The sequence below is a fragment of the Pseudoliparis swirei genome, chromosome 15, assembly GCF_029220125.1.
Source record: "Pseudoliparis swirei isolate HS2019 ecotype Mariana Trench chromosome 15, NWPU_hadal_v1, whole genome shotgun sequence".
NCBI lineage: Eukaryota > Metazoa > Chordata > Actinopteri > Perciformes > Liparidae > Pseudoliparis > Pseudoliparis swirei.
Window position 1 is genome coordinate 2,277,415 of NC_079402.1, and position 21,634 is coordinate 2,299,048.

Consider the following 21,634-nt stretch of genomic DNA (forward strand, 5'->3'; position numbering starts at 1 on the left):
CCGGGACCAGAGGAACAGAACGTTCCTGGAGAACACGAGACCAGAGGCTCAATCCTGGGACTCTGATTGGACGAAAGGATCCCTGTGTTTTGAGGGTTTGCTTCTGAGAAGTATTTTATTCTCCACCTTGACGATTGAGGTGACGAGTAGAGTTTTTAAAGTCACACGTGTTCCATGTTGGCGCCCGATTGAAACCACCTTTCCCGCCATCATCACGCGTCACGGAAGCCCTGCGTGCTCAGTGCCTTAAATTTACTTTAAAACGTGTGTTTACATTATGTAGACTATTATAGAAAGGGGGATTTTAGAGTAGAAGTGTCATGTCTGATTCTCAAATCTGGATCAGCGACTCTCGGTATAATTGGTTTCTCTTGCGTGAGTTTGAATATGTCTTCCATGGGTACTAGTTTGGATTTGTTCTGACCATTTGTGGTATGGGTTACTCACCTGTAACCTCATTACATAATGACGGGGTCCTCTGATCAGATACCCGTCGCCCCTCGGGGGGCTTGTCAGTTTACCTATGGCGACCATCGACTCCACGGATGCCTCTTGGTAGCTCTGAGCTCTTTGTTGCCGGGCAGGTTGGTTGTCAGTGACATGTGATCCGAGAGCTCGAGTAACCTCCACGCGGAGCATGTGACTCCTTGGAGACCCAACGGGCCTGTGTGGTCTGTCCTTTAACACGCCACGCACTGAGAGGACGGCACCTCACTGGCCGTTGATTATTGTGCTAATTACGTCATTGTCTTATTGTACGATATATGGACATAACATTGACCCATTGTACGATATATGGCCATGACATTGACCCTTTTTTGGTTATTGTACGATATATGGACATGGCATTTACCCTTTTTACGTGATTGTCTTATCGTACGATATATGGTCATAACATTGTCCCTTTTTACGTCATCGCACGATATATGGACATGACCTCGGACCTTTTACGTTATCGACTTGTACGATATATGGACATACAATAACCTCAATAATTTTGATGTTAATGACTTATTATATAATCTATGGATTTAACATTGATACTTTTACGTTACAGGCTTATCGTATGATACGTTGTCATGACTTCATTTTTACGTTATCGTTGATGGAGTCCGTTTTAGATATAGTTTTAGTCGTGTGGTTTTATTTGATGTATGTTTTAATTGTATAAAGGATATGTACATTTTCTCACAAGCCAATGTCTTAAGTGTTTAGAATTAAAGTGTATAGCTCTGAAAGGATGAACTTGCATTGCCATTATATTATCATGTCAGTGGCGTAAAATATATTGTTTACAGTTATTTCTAGGACCATAAACAATAGTTTACTATAGTGAGCAGCTGACTATTACTAACGTCTTGCCGTTGCCTTCCGGTTCCAGGTGGAGCGTATTACTTGATTTCCAGGAGTCTGGGCCCAGAGTTCGGGGGTTCCATCGGTCTGATCTTTGCCTTTGCCAATGCCGTGGCCGTGGCCATGTATGTGGTGGGCTTTGCCGAAACTGTCGTGGGACTTCTTGCCGTAAGTCTCTTTGAACCTCACGCTGCTTTCAGACAGTTGGACTGCAGGAATAATGAAAGCAAGCAAAATCCAAAGTAGAAGGGAGGCAGATTGCAGCAGAGCAGATGATACGCCGATGGAGGATGGACTCGATCGACTGAACTATTTAACTCCTCGTGTTGTCTCTCAGGGTGCAGACGCCCTCATGACGGATGAACTCAACGACGTCCGTATCATCGGCACCATCACGGTGGTCCTCCTGCTGGGCATCTCCTTGGCGGGGATGGAATGGGAGGCCAAGGTAGGAGCCGGATCCCCAACACAAACTGCCTCGCAGCTCAGAAGTCTCAGCCTCCCGGAAGATGTGTGAGATCTGTTGTGATTAATCGGTCCGTTATCTTCCCTCACAGGCCCAGATATTCTTGCTCATCGTCCTCATCGCAGCCATCATCAACTACTTCATCGGAACCTTCATTCCTCTCAAGTCAAAGGAGCCGATGGGCTACTTCGGCTACGACGGTACGACCACACGTGAAACTCCTTAACGCACAACTAACATCGGTACCACCTCCCGATGGGGCCGTCCTCCACCAAAGACGTCCGTAGTCGACCGACACTTTGTGATCTTTTAGTGGACGAGTCGATTAGGTCTGTAAAACTGAGTTTCTCTTCAAAGGAACACAAAGCGCCACACCACAAATGTGTTCTGATGTTTCTTTGAAGTAACTCATTCATCATGAAGAACCCAATGAAATCCATTAAAGCTTTTGTTAAAATTCGTACTGAAGCGTTTGTCCTCTAGCCACAAACCGACTTCTATACACTTTGATCTAAAAAAAATATTTTTTGTATAATCTCTAAAATGTGTAACGTTCTTTTTATCAGTGAAATATTACAAGTTTAAAAAATTCTGATGTTTTTGCAACCAAATGGCGTGGCGTCTGAGTACGAGCGCGAGTCGGACTGCGACTTAGTCGTCTAAAACCCAAACTCCTCCTCTTTTCCCCGTCAGGTGTGATCATGTGGGAGAACATGGGCCCCGACTTCCGGGAGGAGACGTTCTTCTCCGTCTTCGCCATCTTCTTCCCCGCCGCCACCGGTATTCTGGCTGGAGCCAACATTTCAGGAGACCTCGCTGTAAGTCTACCAGGATTCATACGGTCATGGAAAACCTGGACAACTCCTGGAATTTAAAAATTGTTATTCTTCAGTCCTGGGGAGAAAAAAAATCCCCAGTTTTGAAGAAGTCATGGAAATGTTTTATATTCATATCTTCATTTTATCGAGTTTTAAATAATGAATATGATTTTAAAAGAATGACGCTCTAAATATAAGCCGGCATTCGCGCTGCAAGTGAACGCACCTTAACTGAAAAGACATGCATGTTTATTCTTTTAATCAAAGTATTGTCTCATTCATTTGAGTCATTTAAGGTTATTTACTGTATAACCTTAACCTTTGGAATTCTCATTGTTAGTTTAAATACAACATTCTCACTTTTTCATGTATACACCGAGATTTCACTAAATGTTTGGTCATGGACATTTGGTTTAAAGTCCTGGAAACCCATTGGTCACCATGTGGATGAACCGGTCTACTTTAATCACGACTTAAGACCCTAAAGGGTTTTACCCTGATGTCCTAGATTTGACTAAAGCGGTCAAACCGAGCACACATGGTTCTACACTCTGTGACACAGTGATCGATGACATCACCTAAAAGCCCTTTATTGATGAAGGTTCAAAGGTTTCCGATGGATGGCGTGTAATCTTTAGTTGTGTGTTGCAGGACCCACAGCTGGCCATCCCCAGAGGAACCCTGCTGGCCATATTGATCACAGGAATCGTCTACCTGGGCGTCGCCGTTTCCACAGGTGCGATTATGTATTTTATGTTTTCATGCCGCTCCGTAGAAGTCAATTCCGTGACCTTTTTCACGAGCGTACTCGTTTTCTTCCCGCCAGGCTCCTGCATCGTGAGGGACGCCAGCGGGAACCTGAACGACACGCTCAGCTCTCAGTTCATGGCCAACTGCACCGACGCCGCTTGCAAATTCGGCTATGACTTCTCCGCCTGCAGGAGCGAGAAAGGCGGCTGCCCGTACGGCCTGCAGAACGACTTCAATGTAAGAGGCAGCGTGGCGAGATGAGCAATACAATTCGGTGAAAAGTCTTGGAAGCCCATTGGTCAGCATGTGTGTGAACCCTGTGATCAATGTGCCTTTTGCCCTTCAGGTGATGAGCATGGTTTCTGGTTTCGGGCCAATCATCACCGCCGGAATCTTCTCTGCCACTCTGTCCTCCGCGCTGGCCTCTTTAGTCAGCGCACCCAAAGTGTTCCAGGTAAGAAACGGCATCAAGGTACCAAACTAATTCATTCAGTTTATTAGCCTCATAGGGCTTTACAATCTGTGAACATACAACATCCCTGACCTTTGACCTCACATCGGATCAGGAAAAACTCCCAATAAATCGGAGTAAAATAAACAGTCCCTGAGCACGTAAACTCATCATAAAAAAAAAAAATCAATAAAGTCTCTTAAAAACGTAATATTGTCATCCTTGGATGATGTATAGGTGTTTTCTGACCTCTGCCCCCTAATGTCCCACAGGCGTTATGTAAGGACAACATCTACCCCGGCCTGGCCATGTTCGCTAAAGGCTACGGCAAGAACAACGAGCCCCTCCGAGGATACATCCTGACCTTCGGCATCGCCCTGGCCTTCATCCTCATCGGTACGGCTACACACACACATGCATACACAAACACACACACTCTCACACACACAGCCCTGACAGGAAGTGGCCTCAGTGACCCCGTACTCCAGTGTGTTGGTCCACAGAGAGAGAGCGACGCACGACTCTTGAGCAAACAAAACCTAGCGAGCGTTCCCAGATCGGAGCGCCGGGCGTCTCATCCGGTCCGGATCCCATTAAAGGATTCTGGTGTTGATGTTTCTAGTTTCTGAAGCTCTTCACTTGTGAACCTCACAGTGATGCACCGCCGCACGCTGACTGCAAACTCAGTGTGAACTCTAGGGGCGCACTCCTCCACAGACGCACAGATCTAGTCTTGAAAAGGCTTTTCATAATGGGCTTTACTAACTTGTTTTTCTCATCATATAAGCTAGGACATAGGAGAGGAGTAGCCATTCTCATTTCTAAACAGGTCAATTTTGAAAAGATATCTGAAATCAAAGATAAGGAGGGTAGGTATGTTTTAGTAAAGGGAAATATAGATGGAAATATAATAACTTTACTCAATATCTATGCACCTCCGGGAAGTGATATGGGATTTTTTCAAAAGATAATTGATATCATAATAACAAAAACAGAAGGCCTACTAATATGTGGAGGGGATCTTAATATCCATCTTCAACCACAACTTGATTCTTCAAGTGGGAAAACATATGAAACAAAATCTCTACATAGAAAAGTCAACACACTTTTCAAGGATGTGGGACTTATTGATATATGGAGAGAACTATTCCCACAAAGAAGAGATTACACCCACTACTCCGCTCCTCACTCCATTTACACAAGAATAGATTATTTTATAACATTTGGGAGGGATAGAGATAAAATACATACATGTGATATTGGGACAATTGATTTGAGTGACCATGCGCCTATTTATCTAACGGTTGACCTTGACCTACCACCCCGAAATACTATATGGAAACTAAACTCTGGCCTTCTCAATGACCCTGGTTTCAAACAAGATATTAGAAAAGAAATGAGTGTCTTCCTAGAATTTAATGATAATGATGAGGTCTCACCTCTTATCTTGTGGGATACTATGAAAGCGGTTTTAAGAGGAAAAATTATAGCAATAGCCTCACATAAGAAAAGACAAAGAAAAAAGGCTCTAGAGGAGCTACAACAAAAATTGAAGAATTTAGAAACAAAACATAAGGCCAGTTCAGATGGAAATACATTTCAGGAAATCGAGAAAACCAGAAATGAAATTAGAAGTTTAACCACACAAGACATTAAAAGAAACCTCATGTATCTGAAACAGAGACATTATGAAAGTGGCCCAAAATCAATGAAAATACTGGCATGGAAACTGAAGAAAAAACTAGCTGAAAATACAGTTCATAAAATACGACACCCTAGGACAAAGGAGATCCAAAACAAACTAAGTGAGATTCATGAAGCATTTGAAGCATTTTACAAAAAATTGTATACAAGAGTCCCAGGAGGAGACATAGCCCAGATTGATACTTTCTTGAACACCCTGAAATTACCCACTCTTAATGAAGAGCAAAACCAAGAGCTAATCACTGAGATAACAGAAAGTGAACTGCAAGCAGCAATTAGCAGACTTAAAGTAGGTACGGCTCCAGGTTCCGATGGTTTTACAGCTGAGTGGTACAAGGAGTTTAAAAATGACTTGATCCCTATCATACTTCCTACACTAAACTGGGTCCTGGAAAAGGCCCAAACACCTCCTAGTTGGAAGGAGGCCATTATTTCTGCCATTCCAAAGGAAGGCAAGGATAAACGGAGTGTGCGTCTTACAGACCAATATCTGTTTTAAATATAGATTATAAGATGTTCACTTCTATTATGGCCAGAAGACTTGAAAAGTTTATGACTAAATTGATCCACAACGATCAGACAGGTTTCATACACCAACGTCAAACACAAGACAATATACGAAGGACGTTACATATTATTAATCATATAGCAAAAAACAAATTGGAAGCAATAGTAATTAGTATAGATGCTGAGAAGGCATTTGACTCCGTCAATTGGGATTTTCTTTACAGAACTCTTCATAGATTTGGTTTTCATGCCAGGATTATTAAAACCTTACAATCATTATACAATACTCCTACTGCAAGGGTCAAGGTCAATGGTTATTTATCAAATAGGTTTACCCTGGAAAGGGGTACAAGACAGGGCTGCATGGTCACCAATATTATTTGCACTTTTCCTTGAACCACTAGCCCAATATTTAAGACAAAACAGAGAAATAAGAGGCATTCAACTGGCAGAAAGAGAGCATAAGCTAGCTTGCTACGCAGATGATGTACTAGTTTATCTTAGCCAGCCAACACACTCTTTGCCCCAGCTGATGCTGGCACTTGAGAAATATGGGCAATTATCAGGATATAAGGTCAATGTGGGTAAAACCCAAGTACTATCATATAACTATAATCCAACATCAGAAATGGAAAGCAAATACCCATGGTCATGGCAAGCAAAATCCCTTAAGTACCTAGGCATAAATATTCCAAAAGATCTGTCAAAACTATCAGAATATAACTACTCACCTATAAACAAAAAAATCAAAGAAGATATCACAAGATGGAACCTCGTACCATTCTATAGTTTCAGCTCAAGAATACAATCTATAAAAATGAACATATTACCCAGATTGTTATATCTATTTCAAACCTTACCAATAGAAGTTTCTCAGGGCCAGCTTAATGAATGGGACAAAATGTTGTCGAGATATGTGTGGCAAGGCAAGAGACCAAGGGTTCGCCTTAAAACACTGCAGTTAGTAAAGGAGAAGGGAGGATGGGGTCTGCCATCCCTCAAGGAATACTACTGTGCCGCCCAGACAAGAGCTATAATATGCTGGTGCAATCCTTCATATGATGCACAGTGGAAAGACATTGAAGAAAAAATATTTCCCATTCCAATACAAGCAATCATAGCTGACTCTAAAATGCAACACTACATAAACAGTTCTGATAATCCATGGGTCAAATTGACCCTTAAAGTGTGGAAGAATATCATTAGAGAATACAAACTTGAAGGAGATCTACTGTGCCTTAAATGGTGTGGATATGACTCAGACTTCACACCAAATAAAATGGACACCAGATTCAAAAATGCAGAGCTAATGGAATAACAGCTTTATGCAATATTATGAAGGGAAACAAACTGCTTAGTTTTGAAATGATTAAAGAAAATTATCTTTTAGAGAAACAGGACTTCTTTAGATACCTACAGTTGCGGCATTTTGTCAATGAAAATGTTAAAAAGGTAACAGAGGTAAACTCCAGTCTCATAGAACTGTTTAAAAGAGCATACAAGTCAAATTGCAATAAAGGGGCAATATCAGCCATATATAAATGCTTTCTAGACCTTAAAACTCACTCAACAGCATACATTAAAGTAAAATGGGAAAAGGAATCTGGGATAGATATTTCTGAGGAAGAATGGACATTAATATGGGGGTATCAATGGAAATGTACCAGTTCAATGAGCTGGCGAGAGTTTAACTGGAAAAATTGTATAAGATACTTCATTACACCATCTCAGACATCTCATTATAGCGATAACATTCCTGTTTGCTGGAGAAAGTGTGGACACCAAAGCGCAAACCACTACCACATCTTCTGGGACTATCCCATCATTAAAAACTTTTGGAAGGCGGTACACAATGCTTTACAGGACATATTTCACGAGGACATCCCTTTGGACTTTAAGATTCTGTACCTTGGAAATATACCTCAAAGCTGGCCGAAAGGGGACAGACTCTTGATAAATGCAATGCTGGTGGCCAGTAAAAAGTCTATTACCAGAAAATGGTTATTACCAGAGTGTCCTACAATTACATGATGGAGAGACATTGTGACAGAGCTACAGAATGGAGCAGATTACAGCCCATGTTAACCAAAGAACGGAAACATTTCTTAAGCACTGGCAAAAGTGGTGCAACTATGTCACAGATAAATGGCCTGACTGTATTTCTTTACTCTATAGAAAATGATTTCTCCCTGCTTTAATTTATAGTTTTGTTACTATGGTATTGTTTTTGTTTCTTTATTTGCATATGTTTTTTTTTTTTTTTTTTTACTTCTCTTTATACAAAGAATCTGAAAAATGTCAATATGTGTATGTGAGATTCTGAACACTAATAAAATATAAATTAAAAAAAGAAAAGGCTTTTCATGGGGACAAACGGCGTGGGGCGTGTCTAGACACTGGTCTGAAGCTCGTGGGAGGAGTTTGCTGGTGAGGACCTCATTTTAGGTCCCCACTGGGACATGAGTCCCCATGGCTCTGTGTGCAGTCAGGTCGAAGTCCCCACCGGGATAGAAGTACAAGAGCACACACACACACTCACCGCTCACTGGCACTCGCTTGTATGAGCTCACAATAAACACAACGTAAGCAAGACTAAAAGCTTTGAGGCGGCAGCATTCATTGAAAAAAAAAAATAAGGTCAGAGTACTTTCTAAGAAGTTACCTGGAAATATGAATGTAATTCAGTACTAAATGTAGAGAATATAATATAAAGGTGGTGTTCAATTGGGGCATTCCCAATGAAGTAAAGGTACATTTAGATCCTCTTTTGACTCTTGCCGAAGGGCGTACATTACATTTGAGTTCGGCTCACTCCAAGTTTACCATGTCTATGTTTTCTTCTTGCAGCGCAGTTGAACGTAATTGCCCCCATCATCTCCAACTTCTTCTTGGCGTCCTACGCCTTGATCAACTTCTCTGTGTTCCACGCCTCACTGGCTAACTCACCAGGTAAGAAATGTTACAATGTGCTCGAGATAAGGCTGCAGAGGAACTTTATTATAAGAGACGGCTCTTTGTCTAATTGGGGAAACGAGCTGCTCGGTCACGGGGGTTGTTCCGTGTTTAATGGGGTCGGGTTTCAGAAGGAATTACTTTGAGGCTCAGGACGCGTCTAAAAGCTTAAGACTAGAACTCACAAGACAGTCCCATTATACGCCCCTCTCACACACGCACCGCAACCCCCAATTTATGTCGCCATCAGCCGGAGCAGCCGTATGTGAGAAAGCACCATCATGAATATTCTATTTTAGACCTTCTGGCCAACCTCGGGGCTGAAATTGAAATCGAGAGCTGTTTTACAATCTCGTGGCTTAAATGGGACCATATATTTTTATAGTCTTTATCAAAATTCAGACTTTGAAGAGGGGAAAAGCAAAATCAGACCATTTTGACCACTTACTTGCTCCTTAGCCCTCCATGTTATCAAATATTTATTGAATTTCTTGATGATACACAAGTCTTGTTTAGAGTCAACTACAGTAGTTTGAGAGGAAAAGAATGAATGAGTTTATGGAAAAGTAGCTTTCCAGTGAATGTTTATGTGGTCCCTCCATCCTTATTACTGTACTTGTGGCTAGATCATGCAGTCTAGTGTAATGTGTTGATCATAACGCTGATTTCACATCATGTTCTGTTATATTATAAAGTGTATCAAGAGGATTTTCCCCATGTGCTCCAACCTTTCCTCCAATCACGTTGTGTTACTGCCAGTCCTTTGATATAATCATTACCCAATGATCATGAGTGGCACTTTTTAAAAGTAGACTTACACCATTGGACCGTTTGTCTGTCCATGCTGTTTCATGACGAATGCAGCGCAACAGTTTGTACAGCTCACCTGTGTTTTCTATTTGTTCTAAGAGGGTAACTTCTGTGTTTTTCATCCTATGTTCCTGTCTCAAGTGGTTGTTTTTGGCCACCGACGGGCTCAGATTGTTTCTGCAAGTCTCTGACCAACATTATGGAAACGAAGCTCCAGAGAAATGAAACGTAATCGTCATTGGCGTCAGAGTCTCCTTGTGAGATCTGAATATCGGGTCCTGCTCTACAGAGCATCCTTCGTCCGTCGTCTCGTACCAGATCTCACGAGACTTGTCTCTGAGCGAGACCCGACACTGGTTATTATGATAATCTGTTATAATCTGTGGCAGAAACAAGCTCTTTTAGTGGACGTACATTGACATAATTTGTCCCGATATGATCACACAGGGTTCTGGACCAATTCAAGAAAATGTCCCTATTCATCAGATGGACCAAAAAAAAACATGGTTTATGAGTCCTGGTTGAAAAACACCAAGATTACTATTTAAAGAAGGAGTTCGCCAACAGAAAAGCAACTTCCAGTATTAAATTAGTTATTTTATTCAGCCGAGTTTTGAGATATCCGTTTCTGCCTCCAGTGGAATTTTAGTTCATTGCAACTTTCCAGAAACGGAGTTGCTTATTCTTAATATAAAAGAGGAATGTACAAAACATGGAGGTAACGTTAAACAGGCAGTTGAAAGGATTGGCTTTGTTCCGTCAAGTCGCTTGACAAGAGCCAGAAAAGGAGTTGTTGTTGTGGTGTTGATCACCGGGCCTCATGTGGGCGATTAGAAGCATGGGTATATAATGCGCTCCATAATTGTTAATGGACCCGTGTGTGTTTTTGCACTCACAAACAAGACCGGCAGAGCCACAATCTCCCAGTTACATTAATATCATATCCATGGTTTGTACGGTCATGGAAAACCTGGAAAAGTCATGGATTTAAAAAACTGTTATTTCAAGGCCTGGAAAAGTCCTTGAACATTTTAATTTATTTCAAAGGTTTTAGAAAAGTCATGGACATTTGTTATATTCATATGTACATTTATGCAATTTGATTAAAAGAATAAACATTTATATATATATTTATTCTTTTAATCAAACGATTGTCTCATTAATATGTCATTTATACTCGTGTACACACCGAGATTTCACTATTTGGCGAAAAGTCCTGGAAATCCATTGGTCAACATGTGTATGACCCCTGCATATAAATACTTAAAGTATTCATTGAAATAATAGTAATGAATCGGGACCAACAGTATTGAGTGCTGAGCCTAAGTTAGTCATACATTTAGTTACTTTATAAATATTGAAAGCTACATTCAGTAAGGGATCAGAAATAATGAGGATAAGGGGCTTTAATACTATAATTAGATAAAATGCTATTAAATCCTTAATTAAACTGCTGTTGAAGAAGAACCACTCGTAAACACAGATTAGATCTTAAATGGATGTCAATGTTCTTGCAAATGTTTCCGGAGAGGAGATTGGGAGAATCGGGTTGGAGGAGGGATTCTCTGACCCAGATGTATTTAACTGCATCATTGAGATCATTCAAATTTGTTTTTGAGTTTGGGCGAGCTAACTTATTTTTAGACTGTAGCTGAATGAAATGCATACAACGGCTTCTTTATATTGAGTCCTGTGCTTGTTTCCTCCCCTTCAAAACCAAAAGCTCTAGCAGAACTCCAGGTACAGATTCTCACTCCTTCCAGAGCGGGTCGTATAATTACACGGGACTTAAATGGTACGCGACGGAATTAGAGGCCGGCAGTAAATACTGGGATGCATTTTATTCAAACTATTACCCCCCCTCCCTCATTTGGTGTCCTGGAGCAATCTCTCCCCACTCTCTGGGACACATGAACCCCTGAATGGGGTCTGCGAGGACCGGCACCGTCAATGTACCCTTTATGTCCTGTGGTTGTGTTTAGACGCTGTCATTGTGTCCCCATCACTAAAATCCTACTAGTCTAGTTTCTGTGGTACCCAGTAAACAAACACTCGGTCTCCTCATAGCTGGGATAACCTTCTGGCTAACAGGCTGCTAACTCCCATTCTCTATAACCCCAATCCCACTTTAACGTCAACGTTATCCATCCTCTTTAACAGCAACATTTGCTATTTTAAGACCATGTTAATAATGATTTTATTGTTAAAAAGTTCGTGGAGGATGTTCAAGGTCTGACTTGACTTGGTCCCAGTTTTTAAAAGTATTTAACACATCTGACTTCCACCTTAACATGAAGTACATTTCCTCAGTTTAACACAATATGACACGTGACGAGCGGCTGGAGTCGTTTCGATCCTTTTTTAAATGTCGTTCCCCCTTTTTTGTGTTTGCAACGCGCTGACTTTGTTCCCCTCGATGCTGCAGGATGGCGTCCCAGCTTCAAATACTACAACATGTGGGTGTCGCTGGCCGGAGCCATCCTGTGCTGCGTGGTGATGTTCGTCATCAACTGGTGGGCGGCGCTCATGACCAACGTCATCGTCCTGGGGCTGTTCATCTACGTCAGCTACAAGAAGCCAGGTGAGACTCACCGACTGAGACACACAGAATCATACGAGCTTTTTAGATTTTGTTTATACGCTCAGGGAAAACTTGGAAAAGTCATGGCATTTTTAAATAGTTATTTCCAGTCCTGGAAAAGTCCTTAAAAAACAAACATTATTTCCAAAAGTTTTGGAAAAGTCATGGAAATTTGTTATATTCAAATGTTCATTTACAGTTTTATTTTAAAGAATAAACATGTATATAAATATGTATTCTTTTAATCTAATTTCATTTAAAGTATATTCATGTACACCTAGCTTAACCTAAAGTGAATAACATGCACTTTAGCCTAGCTTAGCCTAATTTAAAGGGAATAGCATGCACTTTAGCCTAGCTTAGCTTAACCTAAAGTGAATAGCATGCACTGTCCAACAAGCTGCCTGGTTACCATGACTTAATAAAGAAGAATATGCAGATTTATTGAGGTGCTTATAGTTTTAGGCTGTTTTAAAGTAAATAACCATGTGTTCCTGGGCTCAGTTAGCGTAGCATTGGTGAACTAGCATGTTCCTCCAACATCCCGGTAATACGCTGAAGGGGTGTTGTGCCCCGGTGGTCGTGAAAGAACACCTCCGTGTCTATTTCCACACGTGTTGACGGACACGTTGCATATTCAACACGAGCTGGAGAACTTCCACACGTCGTTCACATCACAAACATCTCGATCCTAAGCAAAGTGTGAATGAACAAAGCTCGCGCTCCACGAGTCGCCCATCTGTGCGCCGCCCCCCCCCACACAGAGCGATCCTCGCGGCGCTGAACACACACACCTGCGTGCGCACGCAGTTTGACATGCAGCTACACACACACCGAGGCCGACCCGTAAACACGCTTCACATCTGCACCGCTTGTCTGCCTGCATGCGTCCGCCCCCCCGCCAGATGTGAACTGGGGCTCGTCCACCCAGGCGCTGACCTACCACCAGGCGCTGACCCACACGCTGCACCTGAGCGGCGTGGAGGACCACGTCAAGAACTTCAGGTACCGAGCACAGAGAAGACCATCATTGTGTGTAATGTGTGTGTGTGTCACATGTTTCTGTGTGTGTGTAACATGTTTGTGTGTGTGTAACATGTGTGTAATGTGTGTGTGTGTGTAACATGTTTCTGTGTGTGTAACATGTGTGTGTAACATGTATGTGTGTAACACATATACGTGTTACACACACATATATGTATTTATAATGTTTGTGTGTAGTCTTTTTATCTCGAAGCAGCTCATCTTCTTTATCTCGATGTAGCCCACACACACACACACACACACACACACACACACACACACACACACCTCTCCGATGATCCTTGAATACTTCCCGGTACCTAAAGCAGGAAGTCCTGCTCCTCTTCACCCCGTGGGACGTGTGCTCCTTCTCAGAATGGTTACACATGCGGTGCGTTCGAGGGCGTATTGGAGCATGGGATTAAGAGGCATCCTCTGAGCTCCTTCTCACCACCTCCATTAAATGTTAAATCCCTCGGCGCTTAACATATTTGCTTTGATGTGCGCTACTCCGTCCTGTTTTCTTTCTCTTGGGAAGATGGCGAGGCCACCGTGAAGGCCGGGAGGAGAAGGCTGAGGGTTTAAAATAAAGCTTTTCGTGCTGTAAAGACCAATTAACAAATAAACACTTTAAAGAGTTACATAATATACACGGTATACTAGTGCTGGTCAACGATTAAACACTTTTAATCAGGATTTAATGTCATTGTTATGGTGCAAACATTTAATAATTACTTCAAAAGGACTTTTAAAATAATACTAATTTAAAAAAATGCATTTAATTTAAAAAAAATATATATATAAATAATTATACATATATATATATTATATAGTCTTTTTTAAATGATTAAAAAATAAATATATTTGTTTTTTAATCATTTTAAAGACTATATATATATAAAATAAATAAGTATTCTAACCATGGTTAATGTCTCCCTTGTCTGTAGGCCTCAGTGTTTGGTGATGACCGGTTACCCAAACTCTCGTCCAGCTCTTCTGGATTTGGTTAACTCCTTCACCAAGAACGTGGGCCTGATGATCTGTGGGCACATCCGCACGGTGAGTAGGAACACTGCTCCTCCTCCTCCTCCTCCTCCATGGTAGAGCTGGGTGGTGATGGGTGGTTTATTGATGAATTCTGTCTATATGAAGTCGACACGTTGACTTCCAGTCGCATGTAATCCACGTCGTCATCGGGGTCGTTGGTTTGGATCGGACCTCAATGAAGTGAAAGAGGCTCAACCGGCTCTGAATGTCACAAGAGAAGTTCAGCTGGAGGAGTTTGTCACATTTCAGTTGAGAACCTTTTCCTTCTATCTTCCAACCCGCGGCTTAATAATATATATATATATATATACACACACTGCTCCTGGCCTCCGGGTCCTTTTGGGACTATATCTGCTTCTTTTGAGGCGACGTTGTTAAACTTGTGAACGTCAACATGTTCTCGCTCTGCGTGAATTCATTGCTTATTAATCCCCCCCCCCCTTCTAACATTCCTCACCTGTCTTGGCTGAGCGTAGCTCTGGACTCACCTCTGGGCTCAGCGGTGACGCGTTTGTTCCAATCCTTTTTACGAACCCATAAGGCTCCACAAAGGAGGAGCGCATGAATGCAGCCTCTGTGCAGAGCAGGAGGCTCTGGGAACACACCGGCCTCCACAAGTGGCCTCTAGAGCCCCCAGTGATGTAAACCTTCTGGGCTCACGGCTCTGCATACGCTTTCCTGGCTGATATAAACAAAAAGGTTCTGGCTCCACTTTGTTCTGCTGGCTGAATTCAACCGTCTGTGATCTGATGAAATGAAGCGCTCCGTGACGTCTGAGCTGCGTATTCATCGTGTGTGTGTGTGTGTGTCCGTCCACAGGGCTACCGGAGGCCCAACTTCAAGGAGCTGTCCACGGACCAGGCCCGGTACCAGCGCTGGCTGCTGAAGAACGACACCAAGGCTTTCTACTCGCCGGTGTTCGCCGAGGACATGAGGCAAGGGGCGCAGTACCTGCTCCAGGTAGGAACGAGGCTCCGCCCCCCTATGTTGCCGTGGGTGATGTCACTTAGCGACGGGGCTCTTTCTCCAGCAGCCCGACCACAGCCAGCTGCGTCCTGTTTTTAGAACTTGGCATCACACACTCGGTCTCATTAGTGGACGTACATAGAAAAATATAATAATAAGTATGTAATGATTTAATATGTTTATATTGGCATAACGCGCTCATAAAAAGACCCACAACAACTTCCTGTTTTTTGTCTCAGCTCCGAGCCCACTCATATTTATTTTGTATTTATCAAATGGAAAAATTGTGAAAATATTGTTAGTTATTCCTAATTTTAAATAGTGTTTAACGTTTTAAATGATTTTTTAATATATTTATTTAGATTTTTACAAATTAACAAGACAGGACTTTAAGGATACAGTACACAGAGAAAGGAGAAGGAAAAGGGTAAACAACAACGAGAAACAGACCAAACATAAATAAATACAAATTAAATAATTTGAAAAACAGTTTGAAGACGTTTAAGTTCATCTAGTTTTGCAACTCTTCACGTTCTTCTGGGGAGAATTTAAATCGGTTTACGGAACGTTTTTTTAAAATTTAAAATGTGATACATTTTTCCTGGTGAATATATTATTGGGTTTCATTTGTGTGGAACCGAGTGGATCCACTCAGAGTTTCCACTGGCGCGCTCCTCTGGACTTCCTGCTCCTCGGTGAGCAGCGAGGCCTTGGGCGGGAGTTTAGTTTTTCCGATTCTTCTCCCCCTCCCTGAAGGCGGCGGGCCTGGGCCGCCTCAAGCCCAACACCCTGGTGCTGGGCTTCAAGAACGACTGGAGGGACGGAGACATGATGAACGTGGAGACCTACATCAGCATGATCCAGTAAGACACACACACCTACACACACACACACACACACACACATAGGATGAACGTGGAGACTTACATCAGCATGATCCAGTAAGACACACACACCTACACACACACACACACACACACAGGATGAACGTGGAGACTTACATCAGCATGATCCAGTAAGACACACACACACACACACACACACACACACACACACAGGATGAACGTGGAGACTTACATCAGCATGATCCAGTAAGACACACATACCTACACACACCTACACACACCCACACACACACACACAGGATGAACGTGGAGACTTATATCAGCATGATCCAGTAAGACACACATACCTACACACACACACACACACACACACACACACAGGATGAATGTGGAGACTTACATCAGCATGATCCAGTAAGACACACACACACACACACACCTACCCACACCCACACACACACACACACACAGGATGAACGTGGAGACTTACATCAGCATGATCCAGTAAGACACACACACACACACACACACACACACACACACACACACAGGATGAACGTGGAGACTTACATCAGCATGATCCAGTAAGACACACACACACACACACACCCACACACACACACACACACAGGATGAACGTGGAGACTTACATCAGCATGATCCAGTAAGACACACACACCTACACACACCCACACACACACACACACACACAGGATGTATGTTGAGACCTACATCAGCATGATCCAGTAAGACACACACACACACACACACACACACACACACACACAGGATGAACGTGGAGACTTACATCAGCATGATCCAGTAAGACACACACACACACACCTACACACACACACACACACACACACAGGATGAACGTGGAGACTTACATCAGCATGATCCAGTAAGACACACATACCTACACACACACACACACACACATACACACACATGATGTATGTTGAGACCTACATCAGCATGATCCAGTAAGACACACACACACACACACACACACACACAGGATGAACGTGGAGACTTACATCAGCATGATCCAGTAAGACACACACACACACACCTACCCACACACACACACACACACACAGGATGAACGTGGAGACTTACATCAGCATGATCCAGTAAGACACACATACCTACACACAACTACACACACACATACACACACATGATGTATGTTGAGACCTACATCAGCATGATCCAGTAAGACACACACACACACACACACACACACACACAGGATGAACGTGGAGACTTACATCAGCATGATCCAGTAAGACACACACACACACACACACAGGATGAACGTGCCACAATGCATTCTGGGTTTCAAGGCTAAATGGTCAACCTTTAAGTATTTAAGAGTTCCTGGTGGTACACACAGGCACTGCAGGAGAGGCTCAGGTCATGTGACTGGAGGACTTGTTTGGGGGATTATGTTATTGGAGGTCAGATGGGTCAACCCCGCGGTATTAACATCACGGCTAATGGGCCCGTTACTTCAAATCAGCCTCCACGTGTGTGTGTGTGTGAACCTGAGGTGTGTGTGTGTGTGTTGACATCCATCTTTTCTCTTCCTCCCAGTGAGTCCTTTGACTATCAGTTCGGTGCCGTCATCCTGCGGCTGAAGGAAGGACTAGACGTGTCTCACATCCAGGGACAAGGTAACACACACACACACACACACACACACACACACACAATCTAATTGGTAATCACAATTTCTGATGATACCATGAAGAACCAACCCTCAGTTCAGCTGTTGAAGCTTAGGGAGTGACGTGCTCAGTGTCTACACATCACTGCATCCTGGACGTTGTTGTTGTTGTCTGGTTTCAAGGAATACTTCCCTGCGTCTCCCTCCAGACGACCTGCTGTCCTCCCAGGAGAAGTCCTCCGGCATGAAGGACGTGATCGTCTCCATCGACACGAGCAAAGACTCCGACGCCGACTCGTCCAAACCGTCGTCCAAAGCCACGAGTCATCAGAACAGCCCCGCCATGCAGAAAGGTACACACACACACACACACACACCTACACCTACGCACACACACACACTTACACACACACCCACACTTACACACACTTACACACACTTACACACACCTACGCACACGCACACACTTGCACGCATGCACATACACATTCATTAACATGCACATACACACAACCGCGCACACACACACCTACACACACACACACCTGCACGCATACCCACACACACACACACCTAAACACACATGAATATATGTATAATCTCATTCATAAATACCATGTGTTGTTTATGTGACTCAAACACCAGGTCATGACAGGAAGTAGAGTTGGGGGGTTTGGGGTCAAGGTCGGCCCCTCCCATGTTTCCACAACAATCACCAATGCTTGTATTGTCAACGCACACGCACACACATACATACACACACACACACACACATTATCCAGGAAATCACTGAAACACTATTCTCAGAGCCCCCTCTTAATCCATCAATGGCTTCCTTTATCACACACACACACACACACACACACACCGTGTGTCGGTCCACGGAGAGAGAGCGACGCACGACTCTTGAGCAAACAAAGCGCGGGCGTGTGCTCCGGCCCCGTGAAGGACTCTGTGTTGGTGGTTCTGAAGCTGCACAGTGGACCGCTGCAGGACCGGATCAAACCGGTTTAAGGAGCCGCTCCACGTGGACTCGGGTCGGCTCGATGCGTCTCGCGGGTCCAGAGATGAGTGTCCGTTGCCATGGGAACACAGGACTCTGAGCCTCCATGCAGACTCGTGACCTCGAGGTCGTCGACGTTTGACCCCAAATTCTGTTGTTGTTTTTCTCCCAGAAGACGAAGAGAGGAAAGCCGCGACGCAGCCGCTGCTGAAGAAAGGCAGGACTGCATTTTATGTTATAAACACCCTCTCTTTCTTTCTTTGTTTTCTAAAGTCTTCATCGCCTCTTTTATTTACACGCCGGCTATCGTCCCTCCTCCTCCTCCTCCTCCCTCATCATCATCTTATTCCTCCTTCTCCTCCTCCCCCCCCCTCATCTTCATTCTCCTTCTCCCCCTTCATCTTTTTCTTCCTCCTTATTCTTCTTCCTCTCCCCCCTCATCTTCTTCCTCTCCTCCTCTTCCTCCCCCCCTCATCTTCCTTCTCCTCCTCCTCTTTGTCGGCTTTGGGAATAACTCATTTCCCTCCCCTCATCATCTTCTTCCTCCCCCCTCATCTTCCTCCTCGGCTTTGGGAATAACTCCTCCTCTTCCTCCCGTTGACAGCCTCCGGCTTGTCGCTGCAGTCTCTGACGCAGTAGAGTGTGTTAGTGCTTCTTGATGTTGTGAGCCGATGTTTCTACTTCCTGTTCCTGTCTTCAGTCTCTCTGCTTGTCGCTCTGGAGGAAAACGTTTGTCCGTGGCTTCTCTTCCAGGATGAAAACGTCTCCTGTTTTCATGTCTCCAGCTCCGCCAGCTGCTCTCCCTCTTTCCTCGTGACGGTGTTTCCCCTGTGAGGCTGAAACAGAAAGAAATCACTCGTATGAGAATATAGGAAGACTAGAAGAATACTAGATTCCACAAAACAAGACAAATCTCCCCCGATTCAAGATTCAAGATGTTTTATTTGTCACATACACACACAGGGTGTGCAGTGGTCAGGAGAGAGAATGCAGCTGTAACACATGAAGCATTGACTTCTATACAACCAGAGGAGCCCCCTGGTGGCCATGAGAGAGAGTGCAGGGGAAACACCAATCGCCACTGTGGAGGTTTGATGACCTGCCTTTTAGTTGTATTAACATTGTGTGATTTGTAGTGTGCCTTACTGTCATTCAATCACACGGCTAAGGACACACACACACACACACGTTGCTAACTGTTCCACTCTCAGGACTCCTAACCGGCCAGCAGAGTCCGTAGAGTCACGACAGCCATCTAAATGTGTGTGTGTGTGTGCGTAGACAAGAAGAGCCCGACTGTCCCCCTCAACGTGTCCGACCAGAGGCTGCTGGAGGCCAGCCAGCAGTTCCAGAAGAAACAAGGGAAGGGCACCGTGGACGTGTGGTGGCTGTTCGACGACGGAGGTGAGTCCCAAGGAGACGGTCATCGAGTCATCTGATTGGACCACGGAGGTCATGGTGTCATCTGATTGGACCACGGAGGTCATGGTGTCATCTGATTGGACCACGGAGGTCATGGTGTCATCTGATTGGACCACAGAGGTCATGGTGTCATCTGTTTGGACCACAAAGGTCACATTTATACAACAATCGTGTGTGTGTGTTAGATTATTATAATCTATAATGCTGACGGAGGCGAAGCCTTCAGACTTATGTTTTAGTTGCTTATTTAAAATGCGTTCTGAATGCATGAAGAAGAGGCGTGTTGGCTAACCCGTGGCGGTGTGTGGACCTCCTCCAGACCATCGTTATATGAATAGATCATTAACGCGCTCGCATGTCAACACGGAGCCGAGGAGCTCTGACGCAGACGGAGGATTAAACTCCAGATTAATCTCCAGCTGTTGAAAAAGATCAAATCTGTTAATGAGGTGTTGACCGGCTGCAGGGACTCATCCTTCAGACCGGTTCTGGCCGGTTCTGTAGCGATGCCTTCAGGACCAGACCAGAGGATGACTCATGTGGCGTTTACAATCCGGCTCATCGTCGCCACGTCGGCCGCTTCGGTGCTGGCAGCGGAGACTCCGCCTCCTTTTAAAAAGCTGTTGCTCTATACCTCCACCGTGTGAGACCCAGCAGGTGTGTGTGTGTGTGTGGTCCAGGTCTCACCCTGCTCATCCCCTACCTGCTGACCAACAAGAAGAGGTGGAAGGACTGCAAGATCCGCGTCTTCATCGGAGGGAAGATCAACCGGATCGACCACGACCGCCGAGCGTGAGTCCTGAGTCCCGTCTTCTGCTTCTACTGAACAAAAATTAAATACAAAATAAAAAAAGTAGATTAAATAAATCCTTTTTGATTACTATATATATACATATTACTATGTATATATATAAAAATATTACTATATATATCTATTACTATATATATATATGCATGTGTGTATAGATATATCTAAATATATATATATATGCGTGTGTGTATATATATAGATCTATATATATCCTGCTACTTTGTTAATGAAGTCATGCCGACGTCAGCATGTGTTCTTTGTTCAGCTGATATTAGCCAGACGTATCTCCATGGAGACGGAGGTTAAACTGTGAAATAGTCCTCTAGAGGCCGTGAAGGAAGCGAATGTGTGTGGTGGGTCATAATGTCGGATACAGAGACGGGTCTGAATGAGTCCCTCGGAGGAGGAGCTGCAGCCTCCTGGTGTAGAGAGGATCTGTTGGAGGCCGTGACG

General features: G+C 43.7%; 1 protein-coding gene across 2 annotated transcripts in view; it reads left to right on the forward strand.

Moving 5' to 3' along the window:
• Nucleotides 1-21,634, forward strand: part of slc12a2 (solute carrier family 12 member 2) — a 44,878-nt gene that overhangs the window by 15,996 nt on the left and 7,248 nt on the right. The window contains exons 5-23 of one of the 2 annotated variants that reach the window (XM_056431877.1): nucleotides 1,382-1,521; nucleotides 1,691-1,801; nucleotides 1,911-2,019; nucleotides 2,513-2,637; nucleotides 3,289-3,373; nucleotides 3,464-3,624; nucleotides 3,734-3,841; nucleotides 4,111-4,234; nucleotides 8,897-8,998; nucleotides 12,237-12,392; nucleotides 13,298-13,397; nucleotides 14,363-14,474; nucleotides 15,282-15,422; nucleotides 16,185-16,291; nucleotides 17,873-17,952; nucleotides 18,155-18,298; nucleotides 19,121-19,165; nucleotides 20,230-20,352; nucleotides 21,051-21,162. In XM_056431877.1, coding sequence (XP_056287852.1) covers nucleotides 1,382-1,521; nucleotides 1,691-1,801; nucleotides 1,911-2,019; nucleotides 2,513-2,637; nucleotides 3,289-3,373; nucleotides 3,464-3,624; nucleotides 3,734-3,841; nucleotides 4,111-4,234; nucleotides 8,897-8,998; nucleotides 12,237-12,392; nucleotides 13,298-13,397; nucleotides 14,363-14,474; nucleotides 15,282-15,422; nucleotides 16,185-16,291; nucleotides 17,873-17,952; nucleotides 18,155-18,298; nucleotides 19,121-19,165; nucleotides 20,230-20,352; nucleotides 21,051-21,162 — 2,185 coding nt within the window. The remainder of the gene's footprint in view (nucleotides 1-1,381; nucleotides 1,522-1,690; nucleotides 1,802-1,910; nucleotides 2,020-2,512; nucleotides 2,638-3,288; nucleotides 3,374-3,463; nucleotides 3,625-3,733; nucleotides 3,842-4,110; nucleotides 4,235-8,896; nucleotides 8,999-12,236; nucleotides 12,393-13,297; nucleotides 13,398-14,362; nucleotides 14,475-15,281; nucleotides 15,423-16,184; nucleotides 16,292-17,872; nucleotides 17,953-18,154; nucleotides 18,299-19,120; nucleotides 19,166-20,229; nucleotides 20,353-21,050; nucleotides 21,163-21,634) is intronic. The other variant, XM_056431878.1, reaches the window with a different exon arrangement.